General features: G+C 44.9%; 1 protein-coding gene across 7 annotated transcripts in view; it reads left to right on the top strand.

Annotated features, from left to right (window-relative positions):
- LOC115156983 (ras GTPase-activating protein nGAP) overlaps positions 1–17,118 on the top strand; it is a 100,566-nt gene that overhangs the window by 72,148 nt on the left and 11,300 nt on the right. For 6 of the 7 annotated variants that reach the window (XM_029704797.1, XM_029704796.1, XM_029704794.1 and 3 more), the window contains 10 exons: positions 166–278; positions 9,051–9,204; positions 9,502–9,600; positions 10,052–10,606; positions 10,802–10,946; positions 11,152–11,296; positions 13,237–13,473; positions 13,684–13,885; positions 15,242–15,441; positions 16,027–17,038. In XM_029704797.1, coding sequence (XP_029560657.1) covers positions 166–278; positions 9,051–9,204; positions 9,502–9,600; positions 10,052–10,606; positions 10,802–10,946; positions 11,152–11,296; positions 13,237–13,473; positions 13,684–13,885; positions 15,242–15,441; positions 16,027–17,038 — 2,862 coding nt within the window. The remainder of the gene's footprint in view (positions 1–165; positions 279–9,050; positions 9,205–9,501; positions 9,601–10,051; positions 10,607–10,801; positions 10,947–11,151; positions 11,297–13,236; positions 13,474–13,683; positions 13,886–15,241; positions 15,442–16,026; positions 17,039–17,118) is intronic. The other variant, XM_029704795.1, reaches the window with a different exon arrangement.

The raw sequence follows: 17,118 nt of genomic DNA, 5'->3' as shown, positions 1-17,118 counted from the left end.
TGTGACACATTAGCCATTCATTGGTACAGCAGCTCTCCCAATGCAGACAGACTAGTTGCAACAGCTGCTGATGCCCACAGTAGAGACAGCCAGACATACTAACAAATGTGCGTCTCTGAGTGTAGCACTTCTCCTGAAGGTCATTTCTTCTGTTGTGTCTTTCAGGGGTTTTTCAGCAAACGACTGAAGGGATCCATAAAGCGGACGAAGAGTCAGACCAAACTGGACCGCAACACCAGCTTCAGACTGCCCTCCCTGAGACCTTCAGAAAATGACAGGTAGGCTGTTCAATTCTCTCCTTCCATATTTTTTTTATGTTTTAATACCAAGGAACTGAATTCACATCTCTTTTCTTAATTCTGCCTCTCTATGAGTGGATTTAGGCCTATCTACTGATCATCATTTGGTTATTCATTTTTCACCACCAAAGTATAGCTGATATTGTAGATATTAAAATGTGGAAGAAAGGCGGGGGTGTTGTACAGCCTTTTAAGAACATAGCCACATCTTATGTTCCCACATTATGTTCCCATCCATTATCAGTCCTGAGTGCTATTCTGAGATCTATCTTTGATTCCAGGATTATAAGCCTGTGAAATAATGGCCTTACTGTAAGCCTGACTGCTTTCTTCCCTCCCTCGCATGCAGTCAATATAATAGGACAATTAGGCATTGTTGTATCCATGCATGTGAGACCAAGACAATTGTAATCCACAGTGCGCTTCCTCCCTCCGTTGGTCTGAACAGGGAGCTAATGTTGATATATTTGGGGTTCTCAACGCTGCAGTGAGTTTGCTGAATAGTATTGTTCTGAGGAGGGGGGCGGAGGGGCAGCAGACAGTGGGCAATGTCAGTGAGTTGCCTGCCCACCTCCTCCCCCTGCGGGTCCCTGCCTGGCGGGCTTCCTCTTTGCTCTGAGGTGGGGTCTTCCCCATGCTGGGCTCTTTGCCGCCTGCCGAGGGCCGTGCCAACCGTGTTGATATGCAGCTCCGTTCGCCAGGCAAAATATGCAGCTTCAACCACTACACAGATACTCACTCACTCACTCTGACTGTTCTGTGCAGATTGTAGCCTACAGAGTTAGTGATGAACAGGCTAGCGGCCATAGAGAAGTACTGTATCTATCTATGCTAGTGGCTGAGCGGGTAGCTGGTAGGCTACGTGCATATAGTACTGTCGAGCTTTGCTCAGGCAGACATGACATCTGTCACTGTGTAGGGCTGTACGCCCATGTGGATGACGTCTGCCTGCCCCGTGAGCCAGAGTAGTGAAAGTGGACTTTAGAGGCATTAGAGCCAGCAGGAGTCAGGGATAATGGTCAGAGTGAGGCGGAGATGCAGCCTCTCTCTGCCATGGTTAACTAATGTGAGTGACTCCCAGTAAGGACCATACTACAACATCAGCATGGCCGCCATGGCGACCAGCGCCTCCTCTTCACTCTTAAGGAGGGCCAGGAATTCCCACATGCCCAAGTCGCTGCACTTCAGGTAGGGCAGCATCATAGAAATAGAATGAGAACTCATTCTAGAACTCATTCTAGTTCTGTGGACAGCATGTCTCCTACTTAGAGAACGCTGAGCTGAATGACCAACGCATTGTTTGCTACATTTATAATGATCTAATTGGTGGAAATCCTATCTTTCGTTTATAGATGGGTCATGTAGATGGGTCATGTTTCATCTGCTGTAAAATGTGATTTTATTTTTTTATTTAACCTATATTTAACCAGGTAAGCTAGTTGAGAACAAGTTCTAATTTACAATTGCAACCTGGCCAAGATAAAGCAAAGCAGTGCGACACAAACAACAACAGAGTTACACATGGAATAAACAAGTGCACAGTCAATAACACAATGTGTGTAAATGGCGTGAGGTATGCAATAAATAGGCCATAGTAGTGAAATAATTACAGTTTAGCAGATTAACACTGGAGTGACAAATGAGCAGATGATGATGTGCAAGTAGAGATACTGGTGTGCAAAAGAGCAGAAAAGTAAATAAAAACAATATGGGGATGAGGTAGGTAGATTGGGTGGGCTATTTACAGATGGACTATGTACAGCTGCAGCGATCGGTTAGCTGCTCAGATAGCTGATGTTTAAAGTTAGTGAGGAAAATATAAGTCTCCAGCTTCAGCGATTTTTGCAGTTCGTTCCAGTCACTGGCAGCAGAGAACTGGTAGGAAAGGCGGCCAAAGGAGGTGTTGGCTTTGGGGATGACCACTGAGATATACCTGCTGGAGCGAGTGCTACGGGTGGGTGTTGTTATCGTGACCAGTGAGCTGAGATAAGGCGGAGCTTTACCTAGCATAGACTTATAGATGACCTGGAGCCAGTGGGTCTGGCGACGAATATGTAGCGAGGGCCAGCCGACTAGAGCATACAGGTCGCAGTGGTGGGTGGTATAAGGGGCTTTGGTAACAAAACGGATGGCATTGTGATAGACTGCATCCAGTTTGCTGAGTAGAGTACTGGAAGCTGATGATGTTTTGTTGTTTCATACAATACTACACAATAGTACACTGTTTTTGTCCCATCTGAACCAGCTGAATTATAGAAATTAACTGCAGTTACAACATGCAATATCATGCCAGGTTGAATTGTATGTGATTCTGCTTCAAAGTACTACCAGTTCAGAATCATATGGCAGCATTTTGTTAATTCAAGGACTTGGTCACAGCCGAGTAAGTTCCTATCCTTCCTCCCATTAGACGTATCAGGTTTCCATCCTAATGCAGTGGACATGGTGAGGGCTGGCGTTCAGACAGGCAATCTGATTAGCTTTCAAAAGACTTTGTGGATGGGGGTCAGCAGCAGGTTTTTAAAGAGCAGACTCCCTCAGAAATGTACTCTAGTGTTAGCTTTTTCACCACAAGTGCTCTGTGAGGAATTTCAGTATGTAGGCTAGTTATCCACTTCGGTACTGATATACACACTGATTGTTCTCAACATAATGCATATTTCTCATGTTCTCATAAACAGTGTTATGAAACGGCTCAAAGCACAACAAATGACCTTACCGCCCACAATGTGTTTACGACTTTAGCCTAACTGTGACGCACAGGTACAGATCTCAATAAATACCCAGGTTGTGAATCACAAGTAGCATTGTTGTATGTATGCATCTGTGGCATCCATCGCTGTATTGAGAGGGCAGATGTGTTTCTGCCCAAATCCTTAATCTGGGTTTACATAATTCAGTTGGCTAGGTATGTTAAAATGGCTGATTACAGGAGATTACGGGGGCACATATGTCCTCTGCAGAAGACACAGGCACAATGGATGGATGTGTGCTAGTAATTAGTGAGGCGGCTGCAGACCTGAAAGAAGAAGACCGAGGTGTCTGCTTTCTCTCTCCTCTGTTGCTACTCATATTACTTGTTCCAATGGGTAGGCATCAGCACATCCCACTCCCTTGTGTGTGGGATTTTGTGTGATCCCCTTTATAAGCTTCTGTTCTTCAAAATAACAGTCTAAAGACTACCTGGTTGATAACTTTGTTGTGACACTTTACAAGCAAGATAACGTGAAGAAAATGGGTTCCCTTTGTATATGGGGAACTTAAGCAATCATGCTTTTTAAGCATGTTGCAAATCTGAGATGTAGGGTGTGTTCCAAATGGGACCCTATTCTGCCTAGTGGTTAGAGCGTTGGACCACTAACCGAAAGGTTGCTGGTTCGAATACCTAAGTCGACAAGGTGAGCAAGACACTTAATCCGGATTTACTCCTGGGGCACTGTACTACTATGGCTGACCCTGTAACACAACACATTTCACTGCACCTATCTCTTGTATGTGACAATAAAACATATATATACATATATACATTTTTTTATTCTAAATAGTCCACTGCTTTTGACCAGAGCCCTATGGGAAAGGGAATAATAGAGGTGCCATTTGGAACACAACCATGGTAGGTATAGGTCATCTTCATGCAAGAAGCACTGTCCTGTAAGGAGATAAGTTGATAAATAGTGAAGAATGGTATTGTGACACCTGGTAGAGCTTGGACGATAAACCGAAAATGATCGACACCGACCATACCGAGCACTTATTGCAGGCATTTTGCTGATATCGTTCATTATGATAAGTAGCCTATACTAGAGAAATGTCAAGTTTGATGTGAAATAAGGTTGATAATATGGGTTAATGTTAATGGGACAATTGGTGGCTACAACCATCAGGCTCGTAGTAGTTGTTTAAAGAATCGTACAAAAAACAACTGTGGTGCACATTGTTATAAATGTATCGTTATCGCATCAATTCAGGCAATTTATCACGATTTGAATTTGTCTATATTGCCCAGCTCTAATGCTTGGCCAGTGAGGTAGGTAGGTAGAATGATGTTTTATAGTTGTATGTAGGCCATGACGCTTTAACCCAGACATGGGCCACATAATTAATGAAGACTATTTGCCAGGCCATTGTGGCCAAAAGCAACAGACAGACAGTTTGTTTTCTCAGCATGCTATCAGGATAACAACACCTCAATTCTCCAAATGCCTCAAAAGACAAACATATTTCATTATTAAGGCTATGGACTTTCAGAATAATTTATGTATTTGTGACCAATGTTCCCTCCAAAAACAATTGGGCACTGAACAAATTTCAGGTCAGCTGAGCACAAACTTGAACGTTGTGAAAATTCGGTGCAACTTTTGGCACACGTTTACTGTAAACACTGAGGCTGTACCCGCTTTAAGTTACAGTTATAACAGTGGCCAAGTAGGCTACTGTGGCTATTTGATCATAATGTAGGACTATTAGTGGCCTACCATAAAATGAAAAATGCATCCCATAACATTTGAACATGGAAATAGCTGTTCTATCATTCAGCCTACAGTAGCAGCCAATGTGTGGCGTTCAATCAATAAGCAGAGGGTTGCATAATTTTGTCTGATTCTCTGTAATAATGGTATGGGAATAATAATGAATGTTATTTTGTAAAGTGGTTTCACGTTATAAAATGCATCAGCATTTTCAGTCACCTCCTTGTCTGAAGGACAAGTGGATAAACGGGTTAGTGTCAATCCCTACATGTTTTTTTTCATGGAATGTAGGTCCATGAAGAAAAACATGTAGGGATTGACACTAACCCGTTTATCCACTTGTCCTTCAGACAAGGAGGTGACTGAAAATGCTGATGCATTTTATAACGTGAAACCACTTTATAAAATAACATTCATTATTATTCCCATACATAAAGAGCACAGGATTTTGAGCATATATCATTCAGTCGCTCTGGATAAGAGCGTCTGCTAAATGACGTAAATGTAATGTAAATGACATGTGGCGATTATGTAAGGCTACTGTTATTATATTATAATGTGGCTATTATATTATGCATTTTGTGTTGTGCACTTTCAATAAGCATGTGTTACCTTGCTACACATTTGTCAGTGATTTTTATCCTTTGACTAATGTCCCCCTCTCTTACCATGTGGCTATTATGTAAGGGTATGTTTTTGTGTTATGTATTTTCAATGATCATGTATAAACGCATGAAGCATTTTGATATTGTTGCATTTTGAACATTCAAATGAATGGTTTGCCAGTTGGAACGCATATAGTCCTTTGCTAAACAACACCTTCAGCCAGTGACTTCCATTCCCCTCCACTACCTGTAGTGTTGTGCTCTGATGGAAAGCCCATGTTGTTTTGTCCAAGGTGTTTGTGAGCACAGCAGCACATCCTCCCTCTGTCATCCTCTGCAGCTGCTTTAGAGAGTCAAGTCTCCTTGTAGGGGCATCTCTATGGAAACTGGCCCAAGGGGCCAATGGATTGGCCAGCCCAGGTCCCTGTTTACCATCTGTGAATCAAAGGAAATCTGCAGCAAGGAAGAGCGAAGGGCATTGGAGCTGCTGGTCCTTCTTCACTTTTCAGCATTTCATGGGGGTAGAATGAAGAGTTGCAACTGTATGGTAGAGGCAGTAGAACCAAGGACAGCGAACTAGAACCGAGAAGAGAAGAGAACCGTCCCAAAGGGAATGTATTGAGCTACAGAGAGAGATGCTCTGGGGATATTCCTTCAAGTGCCTGTTTAGATGTTTTTCGTAGGTATTACTGCTTCCTGAAATGTTCTAGTGAGTGGTTGGATGCTGGAATAGTATGAAAAAAGCTTGAATTCCTTAGAGAAAGACAACAGCTGGTTGTGTTGTGTTTTGGGATCACATGTAGGCGACAGCATTGATTCTCAACTGGTGGGTCGGGAGGTTTTGAGTGGTTCGCGGGTGTCCCAAAAAAATAATTATCTCCAATCTGAACTTGAATGACTTAAACCTGGTAGAAAGTGTGTAGACATTATAATGAACCTACCGTTTTTTATAATGATCTCTGAACAACTTTTCTTCAATCACAGTATTTTCAATATACTGCTATTAGCAGTGCTATTTTAGTTGACTTTGTGGTCTCAAACCAGTGAGTTTATTAACATTCTTCATCAAGAATATGGGCAACATTTTATTATTGACAATGAAAGAGGTGGGAATTTTGTACCCTTGTCATATAATTGTAACATTATTTACTATCAATATATAGCATTAAAAATAGTTTTCCAGATTGTATTTTGGCGATTCTTTTTCATGATGCAAATATTGGGTCGTGACTGAGACAACCTGGTTCAATTTGGATCCCGAGGCAAAACCAGTTTAGTACCACTGGGCTACAGTATATTACTTTTTCATTGTCCTCCAACTTTTTGTGTTGTGTTAGTGGCCATTTCCTTTCTGTGGTATACCTAGTGAATAATACAACTAGTCAGTGGAGGAGCCCAAGGTCATTTGACTCATTTTAGGATTTAGAGCCTTGGAGCAGGTTACTCTGCCATGCTTTGAATGCTCTGAATTTTAATTTTTTAATTTCACCTTTATTTAACCAGGTAGGCAAGTTGAGAACAAGTTCTCATTTACAAATGCGACCTGGCCAAGATAAAGCAAACAGTTTGACAAATACAACAACACAGAGTTACACATGGAGTAAAACAAACATACAGTCAATAATATAGTTGAAAAATAAGTCTATATACAAAGTGAGCAAATGAGGTGAGATAAGGGAGGTAAAGGCAAAAAAGGCCATGGTGGCGAAGTAAATACAATATAGCAAGTAAAACACTGGAATGGTAGATTTGCAGTGGAAGAAAGTGCAAAGTAGAAATAGAAATAATGGGGTGCAAAGGACAAAAATAAATAAATACAGTAGTGGAAGAGGTAGTTGTTTGGGCTAAATTATAGATGGGCTATGTACAGGTGCAGTAATCTGTGAGCTGCTCTGACAGCTGGTGCTTAAAGCTAGTGAGGGAGATAAGTGTTTCCAGTTTTAGAGATTTTTGTAGTTCGTTCCAGTCATTGGCAGCAGAGAACTGGAAGGAGAGGCGGCCGAAGGAGGAATTGGCTTTGGGGGTGACCAGAGAGATATACCTGCTGGAGCGCGTGCTACAGGTGGATGCTGCTATGGTGACCAGCGAGCTGAGATAAGGGGGAACATTACTTAGCAGGGTATTGCAGATGACCCGGAGCCAGTGGGTTTTTGTCGACGAGTACGAAGCGAGGACCAGCCAACGAGAGCGAACAGGTCGCAGTGGTGGGTAGTATATGGGGCTTTGGTGACAAACCGGATGGCACTGTGATAGACTGCATCCAATTTATTGAGTAGGGTATTGGAGGCTATTTTCTAAATTACATCATCGAGGATCGGTAGGATGGTCAGTTTTACGAGGGTATGTTTGGCAGCATGAGTGAAAGATGCTTTGTTGCGAAATAGGAAGCCAATTCTAGATTTAACTTGGGATTGGAGATGTTTGATGTGAGTCTGGAAGGAGAGTTTACAGTCTAACCAGACACCTAGGTATTTGTAGTTCTCCACATATTCTAAGTCAGAACCGTCCAGAGTAGTGATGCTGGACGGGCGGGCAGGTGCAGGCAGCGATCGGTTGAAGAGCATGCATTTAGTTTTACTTGTATTTAAGAGCAGTTGGAGGCCACAGAAGGAGAGTTGTATGGCATTGAAGCTCGTCTGGAGCGTAGTTAACACAGTGTCCAAAGAAGGGCCAGAAGTATACAGAATGGTGTCGTCTGCGTAGAGGTGGGTCAGAGACTCACCAGCAGCAAGAGCGACATCATTGATGTATACAGAGAAAAGAGTCGGCCCAATAATTGAATGCTGTGGCACCCCCATAGAGACTGCCAGAGGCCCGGACAACAGGCCCTCTGATTTGACAGACTGAACTCTATCGGAGTGGTAGTTGGTGAATCAGGCGAGGCAATCATTTGAGAAACCAAGGCTATTGAGTCTGCCGATGAGGATGTGGTGATTGACAGAGTCGAAAGCCTTGGCCAGGTCAATGAATACGGCAGCACAGTATTGTTTCTTATCGATGGCGGTTAAGATATCGTTTAGGACCTTGAGCGTGGGTGAGGTGCACCCATGACCAGCTCTGAAACCAGATTGCATAGCGGAGAAGGTGCGGTGGGATTCGAAATGGTCGGTAATCTGTTTGTTGACTTGGCTTTCGAAGACTTTAGAAAGGCAGGGTAGGATAGATATAGGTCTGTAGCAGTTTGGGTCAAGAGTGTCCCCCCCTTTGAAGAGGGGGATGACCACAGCGGCTTTCCAATCTTTGGGAATCTCAGACGACACGAAAGAGAGGTTGAACAGGCTAGTTGGGGGTTGCAACAATTTCGGCAGATAATTTTAGAAAGAAAGGGTCCAGATTGTCTAGCCCAGCTGATTTGTAGGGGTCCAGATTTTGCAGCTCTTTCAGAACATCTGCTGACTGGACTTGGGAGAAGGAGAAATGGGGAAGGCTTGGGCGTGTTGCTGTGGGGGGTGCAGTGCTGTTGACCGGAGTAGGGGTAGCCAGGTGGAAAGTATGGCCAGCCGTAGAAAAATGCTTATTGAAATTCTCAATTATAGTGGATTTATCGGTGGTGACAGTTTCCTATCCTCAGTGCAGTGGGCAGCTGGGAGGAGGTGCTCTTATTCTCCAAGGACTTTACAGTGAATGAAGAAGTTATGTTGTAAACTGTAACCAACTGCCATGTTTTTGTCTTCCAGATCCCGAGGGCTTCCTAAGTTAAAGGAGTCGTGTTCTCACGAGTCCCTGCTCAGCCCGGGCAGTGCAGTAGAAGCCCTGGATCTGGGAATGGAGGAAGATGTCTATGTCAAACCTCTCCACAGTAGCATATTGGGACAGGAGTTCTGCTTCGAGGTAAGTCTAAACAGAAGTTAGTCCTGTTTGACTACTTTGAAGTACTACTTTGATGATAAAACTTTAAGCTTTTAGCAAGTCCTGATGATGCATAGTGAAAAGAGCACACTGACAAATTGCAAATTATTATATTACTTGGATCATTTAGCTTACTGATTTAACAAGGCTATATTTTAACATTATATTACAGAACAATTTTACTGTGTGTTCTTTGTCTTTGATAAAATCACAGGTGATATAATGCATAGAAGACCTTGTTAGTTATGCTCCTCGTGCTTCTGTCTCGGTCTTCTCCAGGTGACCTACTCAGGAGGAAGTAAGTGTTTCAGCTGCTCCTCAGCCTCAGAGAGAGACAAATGGATGGAGAACCTGAGGAGGACGGTCCAGCCAAACAAGGTGAGACCAGAGACATAGGTTTGCATCCCAAATCGCACCATATTCCCTTCAAAAGTAGTGCACTATGTAGGAAATAGGGTGCCAATTGGGACATAGACATATTGATGCCCTTTACATTGTCCTAATGCTAGTTAATGCTACAATGTCCTCCTTAACTTCACTTCTAGTTCTTTTCAATTTCATCTTCTTAACAATGTCAGTTTAGTGTCACTGTTCCCCCCCATTGAGGCGGCAGGTAGCCTAGTGGTTAGAGTGTTGGGCCAGTAAGCGAAAGGTTGCTGGATCGAATCCCCGTGCTGACAAGGTAAAAATCTGTCATTCTGCCCCTGAACAAGGCAGTTAACCCACTGTTCCCCGGTAGGCCATCATTGTAAAATAAGAATTTGTTCTTAACTGACTTGCCTAGTTAAAGAAAAATGTTTTGATTCAGTACTCATTTGATGTCTTCCAGGATAACTGCCGACGAACTGAGAATGTCCTCCGGTTATGGATCATCGAAGCCAAGGACCTGCCTCCCAAGAAGAAATACTTCTGTGAACTGTGCCTGGATGATATTCTATACGCCCGCACCACCAGCAAAACCCGGGCTGACTGCCTGTTCTGGGGGGAACACTTTGAGTTCTACAGCCTGCCGTCTGTCCGTAGCATCACCGTGCACATCTACAAGGACGTGGACAGGAAGAAGAAGAAGGACAAGAACAACTACGTGGGCCTGGTGAACATCCCCATCGGGGGGGTGACAGGGAGGCAGTTTGTGGAGAAGTGGTACCCAGTCAGTACCCCCACCACCAGCAAGGGTAAAGGAGGAGGGCCGTCGATCCGGATCAAGTCCCGCTTCCAGACCATCTCCATCCTGCCCATGGAGCAGTATAAGGAGTTTGCAGAGTTCATCACTAACAACTACACCATGCTGTGTTCTGTTCTGGAACCGGTAATCAGTGTGAAGAACAAGGAGGAGATGGCCTGTGCCCTGGTTCACATCCTACAGAGCACCGGACGGGCCAAGGTAATACATACACTTTAGAAACTCCATCTCTGCTCTGTAAAGACTACTTCTCTTCATCTTTTTCAAAACATTGTCTGCCACTGTGCCTCTCTCCCTACACTGACCATAACTTCCATCTATTTGCCCACATTAGTACATTAAGTACCGTACTGCAGTTTTTCTCAGTAAATCAAAGTTCCCTCTCCTCCTCCCCAGGACTTCCTGACAGATCTAGTGATGTCCGAGGTGGACCGCTGTGCAGACCACGACGTCTTGATCTTCAGAGAGAACACTCTGGCCACCAAGGCCATAGAGGAGTACCTCAAACTGGTGGGACAGAAGTACCTGCATGACGCACTAGGTGAGAGGGCAGGGTTTATTATAGAAGACATCTGACATGATGATATAAATGTTCTTATGTTCCACTTTAAATTCAGTGGAAGCTATTGATGTATGACCTTATATTGATTGCTGAATTGGCAGGTTTTCAAAATATTCCATGGGTTTTTGGCAATGCCGTATTACTGTTCTTCAACCCAGTCTGTATTTTTTCCTGGGTACTGTAGGAGAGTTCATCAAAGCGTTGTATGAGTCAGATGAGAACTGTGAGGTAGACCCGGGGAAGTGCTCCAGTAGTGAACTCCCTGAGCACCGGAGCAACCTGAAGATGTGCTGCGAGCTGGCCTTCTGCAAGATCATCAACTCCTACTGGTGAGATCAGCCCCTCAGCACTGTGAAGCCTAAAGCCACATAGCCTGCTTCTTAACTTCTCAGGGCTACGTGGGACGCTAGCTGCAGCACACACTATTCAACAGCCAGTGAAATAGCATGGCGCGAAATACAAAACAGCAAAAATCTCATAATTTCATTTTCTCAAATAATCAACTATTTTACACCATTTTAAAGATAAGACTCTCGTTAATCTAACCACATTGTCCGATTTCAAAAAGGCTTTACGGCGAAAGCATAAAATTAGATTATGTTAGGACATAAACTTCACAAAAAAAAAACAGCCATTTTCCAAGCAAGGACATGCATCACAAAAAACAAAAGTACAGCTAAAATATTCACTAACCTTTGATGATCTTCATCAGATGGCACTCATAGGACTTCATGTTATACAATACATGTATGTTTTGCTCGATAAAGTTCATATTTATATCCAAAAACAGCATTTTACATTGGCGCGTGATGTTCAGAAAATGTATTCCCACCAAAACGGCCGGTGAATGTTCACATCAATTTACAAAAATACTCATCATAAACGTTGATAGAATTTACAACAGTTATTGAAAGAATTATAGATACACTACTCCTTGACGCAACCGCTTTGTCAGATTTCAAAATAACTTTACGGAGAAAGCACATTGTTCAATATTCTGAGTACATAGCTCAGCCATCAAAGCAAGCTATACAGCTACCCGCCAAGTTCTGGCATCAACAAAACTCTGAATTAGTATTATAAATATTCTCTTACCTTTGCTGATCTTCGTCAGAATGCACTCCGAGGACTCCTACTTCCACAAGAAATGTTTGTTTTGTTCGAAATACTCCATATTTATGTCTAAATACCTCCGTTTTGTTCGTGCGTTCAGATCACTATCCAAAGACATAACGCGCAGTACCAGAGACGAAAAGTCAAATAGTTCCATTACCGTTCATAGATACATGTCAAACGTTGTTTACAATCAATCCTTAGGGTCTTTTTAACATAAAACGTCGATAATATTCCAACCGGACAATAGCGTATTAATTTAAGAAGAAAAAGGAGGGGCGCGCTGGCGGGCTCGCGCATCACCAAGTCCTTTGTCCATAGGCAGTCCACTCATTGACTGAGCTCCTATTTTCTGCCCAGTAACAGGAGAAGGATGAAACACATTTCTAAAGGCTGTTGACAGCCAATGGAAGCCTTAGGAAGTGCAACGTGACCCCACAGACACTGTAGTTTCGATAGGGATTCAAAAAAAATACAATTCTCAGATTTCCCACTTCCTGGTTGGATTTTTCTCAGGTTTTTGCCTGCCATATTAGTTCTGTTATACTCACAGACATCATTCAAACAGTTTTAGAAACTTCAGAGTGTTTTCTATCCAAATCTACTAATAATATGCAAATATTTGACTCTGGGCCCGAGTATTAGGCAGTTGACTCTGGGCACACTTTTCATCCGAAAATGAAAATACTGCCCCCTATACCTTAAAAAGTTAAGGTCAATGACCCTGAGCCACATAGCCAGAGGGCCTTGACTTGCCTCCACTTAAGGCAAGCCCCAGCTCCTTGTAAATGGGTAGCTATGACATTATGTGAATAGAGAAGAATATCTGCAGCACTGCGGAACTTGAAACACAGATTTGGGGTACTTGTTTAGTCTTGTTGTTCTGAAAGAGATAGAGATGGATGGTACAGCATGTCTGGCTTGGCTTCAATTTAGTGATGATGTAAAGTGCATGCTGCCACCTGGTGGTAATATGTGGTGGTGCATGTACATTTTGTCTGATTCACACCACGGTCGTCACACTCGGGAAACCAGCATCTTAACCAAGAGGACATTCCCTCTTGGGCCGAGTGTTACACTAGCAGGCAGGGCTACCTCATGAGCTTGTGATTCCAAATAATCTCCTCTACACTGACTCTTCCCTCTGCCTCCCTAGTGTGTTCCCGCGGGAGCTAAAGGAGGTGTTTTCAGCGTGGAAGCAGCAGTGTCTGACCCGAGGGAACCAGGACATTAGCAAGCGCCTTATCAGCGCCTCCTTGTTCCTCCGCTTCCTCTGTCCCGCCATCATGTCCCCCTCGCTCTTCAGCCTCCTGCAGGAGTACCCTGACGACCGCACTTCCCGTACCCTCACTCTCATCGCCAAGGTCATTCAGAACCTGGCCAACTTCGCCAAGTAGGTTTCGCCTGTTGCTGGTGGTATGGTAGACCACGGCTACGTGTATAAACGGTCCCCTATAGTACATTACTTTTGACCAGGCCCTGGCTCTGTATAGGGTAGCATTTCATTTAGAATTTCACCTTTGCAAATTGACAAGACAATCAAAGCATGTCGCCCTAAGCAGAAAGTGCATCATATGAACGCTTGTTATTGTCCGTGTCCAAGGTTTGGCAACAAAGAGGAGTACATGGCGTTCATGAACGACTTCCTGGAGCACGAATGGGCAGGTATGATGCGTTTCCTCACGGAGATCTCCAACCCAGAGACCATCTCCAACACGCCAGGATTCGAAGGTTACATCGACCTTGGCCGGGAGCTGTCTGTCCTCCACTCGCTCCTGTGGGACGTGGTGTCCCAGTTGGACAAGGTAAGGAAGACCTTGGAGTGAGAAGCAATGATACCTCTGTTAACAGATGTTGTAAAAATATAATTTTCATCCCAAATGGCACCCTGTTCCCTTTATTGTGTCACCCTGTTCCCTTTAACTACTTTTGACCAGGGCCCATAAGGCATTACATAGGGAATGTAGTGCAATTTGGGACACATCCATATCTTTTGTAAGCCTAAAGATGAAAAGGAAAGCGCTGTACTTTAATGAGATGCTAAGGCTCCTAATTGTGGCCCTTAGTTGGTTTCTGTTGAGTTAAGAGGCTCTGCTGCAAATGATACCTTGCAGTGGTGTGTAGTGGGTTTGGGTCTGCCCATCTGATTGTGTGTTATCCTGACAAAGATCTTTCTTTCCCTAATCTGTTTGACTACTACGTTTGCAGGCTTGGAGGGGATTTTTACAGCTGCTATGAATCTAAATGCACAAATGTATGATTCTGAGTAATGCTGAGTGTAATAATGTTTTTCTGGATGAAATGTGGGTAGATGGGTCTAATAAGATCACTGTGACATAATCCCGTGCAATGGTCTAATAATATTAAGTGGCGTTAGGACAAGTCTGCCTAATCAGCTTACACCACATTGACTTACATCTGAAGCCTGCCGTGCAGTAGCTAAAGGGTTAGTTAACGACTTTATGAGAAGAGGGAAACTTAATTATTACTGTCCAGGATGTTTTTACCCCACATTTCTTTCACTAGGATGTTCCTTAATGTCTGTCGAGTCTAGAAGTCTATGTTAAAGGTTTTAAAGCAGGGTAACATCACCCACTCATTCACTGTTCCCACCACTCCCCCTAACCTTAATCCCGCAAGGCTCCTGCGCTGTACATCAGTTTATTTTAATGCATGTTTATTCTACTGCGTTATTTACACCCCTCTGCACAAATGTTCCGTGAACCCTAGTTGTTTTACAACATCCATTTAAATCCTTCCTGCATCTTACCTCACAACCTTCTGTATAAGTTTGCCCTTGATGCATGTTTGCTGTGTTTGGAATGTCTGTTATTTAGTGGCATGTGTTTACATTTTTTACCCCAAACTTATTAATTTCCTTATGTTTTTTCCTCTTATGTATCTACTTTCTTTCCTTTTGCCTCTACGCCCACCCTTTCCCCCTTTCCCCTTTTCCACTCCGCCCAACACACACACTTGGTGTCTTCATGGTTACACTATCCCGCCAATACCAATGCATTATGGTGCGTCTCATTGCCAACCAACCAACAAATCCAACCCATCAATCCTCCGCCCTCCAAACCTTCTGCCATCCTCATTCCACAATGCTGGGTGACGTGGCCTGGTGCTGCTGCCCCTTGTCTTGGTAACATGCAACCCAGGGTGAAAATTCCTTCCTGCAGGCGACCGTAGCCAAGCTGGGCCCCCTGCCCCGCATCCTGGGGGACATAGCCCGCTCTCTGTCTAGCCCCACACCCATCCAGCAGCAGCTCCGACGCTTCCAGGACTACAGCTCCTCACACAACATCAGTGGCAGCATCTCCTCAGGCCTGCAGAGGATATTCGAAGATCCGGCTGACAGGTAGTGCTCCAAAATGGTCACAACTGCAGCAATGGTATTGCCAATCACCACCCAGCCATGCATGGCCTAATTCTGTGGTGTAGTTATTTTCAAAGGCTGTTTCATCTGGTGATTTTGTGCCAGTTATCCCAGAGGTTGAAAGATGTTGGTGTGCTCATGCATTTTATATAGATGGGTTGTTTCATGGTGTATTGACTTGGGAGATGACTTGCTGCTAGGATCTTTCTAAATAAAGCTGCAGCTAGAGACTTCCTATTTTTAGCGGCTGTAGAGGTAATGAGGGAATCCGAGATGGATGGTTTTAAAGTGAATCAGCATGAACATTGTTGCTAAAGGAACATTTGAGTTAAACTTGAAAAGAAGGTAGCTTACATTTCATGTAGTGAGTCCCAAATGGAACTCTATTTCCTAGTCATTTATAGTGCACTAATTTTTACCAGACCCCTATGGGCCCTGTTCAAAAGTAGTGCGCTACATATGGAATAGGATGCCATTTGGGATGTACACATGTTCTTGGTCTGGTCCTAGCTTTGGTTTCGGAACTCTCTGTTAATGTGTTGTGTGTTTACTGTCCACGTTTTGCAGTGAGGTTGGCAGAATCAAGTCCCCAGTCCAAGAGCATGTTACGAACGGCCTTCACCGGGGGAAGCACCCTCTCCTGGGCCAGCAGTCGTCCGGCCATAGCATGAGCTTCTCAGACAAGGAGGAGAGAGAGAACCTCCTGCCCAGCGGACGCAGCATCTCCCTGGTGGACCTTCAGGACTCTCACATGGTCCAGAGTGGCAAGGGACCCCTCCCCCTCCACGATGCTCCCCCCAAGCTGAGCAGGGTGGGCTCCCAGCTTTCTGTTGGACACCCCCACCAAGCTACCACCTCACAGTCACACCAAGCCCTCCACCAGAAGCCCTCGTTACAGGACAACCTCCCCCAGAGTGCACCCCAGGTGCGTCGGCCCCTGCACCCTTCCCTCAGCCAGCAGAGGAGCCTCCAGCCCCTGTCTTTCCAGAACCCTGTCTATCACCTTAGCAACCAGACACAACAACAAACAGCAGTACACTCCACAACACACTCGGTCCACTCCCACTCAGTGCACTCCCTGCAGCCGGACTCCAGCTCTGAGAACCTGAGCACCGATAGCTCCCGCAGCCACAGCAACTCGGAGGTTGAGTTTGGAGGCGGGAGCCAGGGGGGGAAAGGGGGCAGGGTCCCATCCAATAGCAGTCTGGAGGAGTTCAGCCGGCGGAGCACGCAGAGTGAAGACTGCTCCACGCCGCGCCGCCACAACCTGCCAGACCACCACAGAGGAGCCCACGCTGTGGCAGTGCCTAGGCAAAGCAGCACGGCCCACATCGTAAGGGTGGAGCAGCAGAGCCGCAGCGGAGGGAGTGGTGGGGCCCGAACGCCCCGCTCCCTGCCCCGCTCCCTGCCCCACAGCGCCTCTCTGCGCAGCAGCAGCTCCATCAACACAGAGCCCATGCCTATCCCCATCCAGGCCCAGCCAGGCACAGGAGGCCGCTCACACCAACAGTCCACCTGCTCCATGGAGAGCCCTGTGCCTGCTGTCAGGAGCGTGGCCAAGCAGCAGACGCCACCGCAGGTACTGGTCTGGCATACAGAACTACACTTCACACACATTCCGCTCCGACACCCCTATATAATAACTGTTATTATTATTAT

Source organism: Salmo trutta, chromosome 21 (genome assembly GCF_901001165.1).
Source record: "Salmo trutta chromosome 21, fSalTru1.1, whole genome shotgun sequence".
Lineage (NCBI taxonomy): Eukaryota > Metazoa > Chordata > Actinopteri > Salmoniformes > Salmonidae > Salmo > Salmo trutta.
Note: the sequence above shows the minus strand (reverse complement) of the source record. Positions and strands in the feature narration are given on the sequence as shown.